This window comes from Nanorana parkeri, unplaced genomic scaffold (genome assembly GCF_000935625.1).
Source record: "Nanorana parkeri isolate BGI_ZX_2015 unplaced genomic scaffold, ASM93562v1 scaffold658, whole genome shotgun sequence".
Taxonomy (NCBI): Eukaryota; Metazoa; Chordata; class Amphibia; order Anura; family Dicroglossidae; genus Nanorana; species Nanorana parkeri.
In genome coordinates, this window is record NW_017306926.1 from 84,782 (window position 1) to 88,484 (window position 3,703).

The window sequence follows — 3,703 nt, forward strand, 5'->3', positions numbered from 1 at the left end:
TAAAGACTGCAGGAACAACGTCCACTATTTAAATGACTGTTCTGATATCCTGTACCACTCTGCCTCCATTGGGATCCTGTATAACGTTGCTACGGGTAAGTACCCTTTGCACTGCGTATTATTGGGGGGAGGGGGGTTCCAATGGCAGCTATCCATCTCAGCACACCTCGCCCTCACTCCTCCATGGACTGACAACTCCCCCCATCTGATCACTTCCTGTAGCTATCCATCTGATATCAGCAGACCCCCCATGACACAGTGACAGGACAAGGATTGGGCAGCGCAGGTATGATATCAGCACGGTGGCTCAGTGGGTAATGCTGCAGCCGGCCAGCACTGAGGTTGTGGTTGCACCAATCCACTTTACAAGGGAAGGGGGGGTGAGTTGATCTGTTCAGCAGGCTGAGAATTTGTTCCCACGGTATTGGATTTTTGCAGGTGGTTTCTATTTGGGTACATAGATTGTCCCATGCTTAGCTGAGCCTGTAATGTTAGCTTCAGGTAGCGTCTTTTTTTCCTCTTTGCAGGATCTCAGAGTTTTTACCAGGAACACACAGACGACATCTTGTGCCTCACCGTGAACCAGCACCCCAAGTTCACCAACATTGTGGCAACTGGCCAAGTAGGTATGTTTGTACCTACAGTTCAGTCTCACCCGAGCAGAGCTCCCGATGCCGGTGTGTGTGGGGGGGGAGGGGAGGATATGGAGGATTTGGGGACTATTGGCACATCGGTAGTTATGGTGCTGAATACTGGCCGTGCTATACCTGTAGGAGAGGACGACTCCGGACCTCTGATACCTGAAATACGGCAATCAGAGCAAAGCAACAGGTTCCCTTTAATGTAAAACCACAATATACAGCGGCAGTGTCTGTGACCAGTATACAGCGGCAGTGTCTGTGACCAGTATACGGCGTCTGTGACCAGTATACGGCGTCGGTGTCTGTGACCAGTATACAGCGTCGGTGTCTGTGACCAGTATACGGCGTCTGTGACCAGTATACGGCGTCTGTGACCAGTATACGGCGTCGGTGTCTGTGACCAGTATACAGCGTCGGTGTCTGTGACCAGTATACGGCGTCTGTGACCAGTATACGGCGTCTGTGACCAGTATACGGCGTCGGTGTCTGTGACCAGTATACAGCGTCGGTGTCTGTGACCAGTATACGGCGTCTGTGACCAGTATACGGCGTCTGTGACCAGTATACGGCGTCGGTGTCTGTGACCAGTATACAGCGTCGGTGTCTGTGACCAGTATACGGCGTCTGTGACCAGTATACGGCGTCTGTGACCAGTATACGGCGTCGGTGTCTGTGACCAGTATACAGCGTCGGTGTCTGTGACCAGTATACGGCGTCTGTGACCAGTATACGGCGTCGGTGTCTGTGACCAGTATACAGCGTCGGTGTCTGTGACCAGTATACGGCGTCTGTGACCAGTATACGGCGTCGGTGTCTGTGACCAGTATACGGCGTCAGTGTCTGTGACCAGTATTCAGTGTCTGTGACCAGTATACGGCGTCTGTGACCAGTATACGGCGTCGGCGTCTGTGACCAGTATACAGCGTTGGTGTCTGTGACCAGTATTCAGTGTCTGTGACCAGTATACAGCGTCGGTGTCTGTGACCAGTATACGGCGTCTGTGACCAGTATACGGCGTCAGTGTCTGTGACCAGTATACGGCGTCAGTGTCTGTGACCAGTATTCAGTGTCTGTGACCAGTATACGGCGTCGGTGTCTGTGACCAGTATACGGCGTCGGTGTCTGTGACCAGTATACGGCGTCGGTGTCTGTGACCAGTATACGGCGTCGGTGTCTGTGACCAGTATACGGCGTCGGTGTCTGTGACCAGTATACGGCGTCGGTGTCTGTGACCAGTATACGGCGTCGGTGTCTGTGACCAGTATACGGCGTCGGTGTCTGTGACCAGTATACAGCGTCGGTGTCTGTGACCAGTATACGGCGTCGGTGTCTGTGACCAGTATACGGCGTCGGTGTCTGTGACCAGTATACGGCGTCGGTGTCTGTGACCAGTATACGGCGTCGGTGTCTGTGACCAGTATACGGCGTCGGTGTCTGTGACCAGTATACGGCGTCGGTGTCTGTGACCAGTATACGGCGTCGGTGTCTGTGACCAGTATACGGCGTCGGTGTCTGTGACCAGTATACGGCGTCGGTGTCTGTGACCAGTATACGGCGTCGGTGTCTGTGACCAGTATACGGCGTCGGTGTCTGTGACCAGTATACGGCGTCGGTGTCTGTGACCAGTATACGGCGTCGGTGTCTGTGACCAGTATACAGCGTCGGTGTCTGTGACCAGTATACGGCGTCGGTGTCTGTGACCAGTATACGGCGTCGGTGTCTGTGACCAGTATACGGCGTCGGTGTCTGTGACCAGTATACGGCGTCGGTGTCTGTGACCAGTATACGGCGTCGGTGTCTGTGACCAGTATACGGCGTCGGTGTCTGTGACCAGTATACGGCGTCGGTGTCTGTGACCAGTATACGGCGTCGGTGTCTGTGACCAGTATACGGCGTCGGTGTCTGTGACCAGTATACGGCGTCGGTGTCTGTGACCAGTATACGGCGTCGGTGTCTGTGACCAGTATTCAGTGTCTGGGACCTCACCCGCTGTCTGTCATTAAAAAGCCATCATGGAGCACTCATTGGTGCCAAGCGTTGGGTGAAGTATGGCGTGAGATCACATGATCCATTGTTGGGTGTGGGGTTAGGAGCACCGAGTACAAAGGTTCATCTCACTGGAGGATTTGATTACAATATTGATTAAGAACATCAAATACAGCCAATGGATTTCCAGAGGAACACCCCTCCCCCCCACCCCCCGTACTTTAGGGCTTGAACAAATAGTTAAACCTGGAGGCCGCGCTCATTGCTCGTAGGACACACTAACAATTCAGCTCCATTCCAGGCTTTCTAGTGAACTCTGTCCGGGTGAAATTACGATCCCTGTAGAAGGAATGAAATGCGTTAGTGGTACCGTAATTGATATTCTTAATGAACATTTTAACAAATCACCACCCAGAGATACGAACACTTGTACCCGGCACCGCTCACCACACCCCCCAGAGTCCGGATATCGGGATTTGGAGGATTGTTCGTTCGGATTTTTACATTTACATCTCATTTGGAAAAACTATGAGAACGCAAATATCTGCTACGATTCTGAGCAGTTCCTCATCGTTTGACTCGCACCAATAAGATGTGCTGACGCCACACACGGGAGTGCGCTCTTCTTTGCTTTTGTTTTGGTAAAACGAGCACTTAACCCTGGCAGTGCCGGCAGGGCCGAATTTACTCTCCCTGCCGACCCCAAGGCCAAACCCCAAGACCCCCTCGCCCCCTCAAACCCCCCCTTCCCACCAATGGAGAATGGCAGGGCGGCGGGGTTAGTGTCAATTTTTTTTACTGCTTTTTTTTTTTTCCACTTTTTATTTTTTTAATTATTTCTTCTTCTTTTTTTTATTTTTTATTTATTTAATTATTTTTTTAATCAATTTGTTTTTTTTAGATTTTTATTTATCATACTTACTTTTTCTAATAATTTTTTTATCTTATTATTGTTTTTTATAATTATTTTCTTATTTTTTAATAATTTGTTTCTTCTTATTTTTTTTACTTTTAAATCACCTTTTAATTTTTTTATTTAATTATTTCATATTATTTTTTTTATTTTTTTTATTTAT

At 49.6% G+C, this 3,703-nt stretch overlaps 1 protein-coding gene across 1 annotated transcript in view; it reads left to right on the top strand.

Annotated features, from left to right (window-relative positions):
- Positions 1–3,703, top strand: part of EML5 (echinoderm microtubule associated protein like 5) — a gene marked incomplete at its 5' end in the record, with an annotated part of 97,920 nt that overhangs the window by 72,001 nt on the left and 22,216 nt on the right. The window contains 2 exon segments of the mRNA XM_018563349.1: positions 6–95; positions 528–626. Of these exon segments, the coding sequence (XP_018418851.1) occupies positions 6–95; positions 528–626 (189 nt within the window).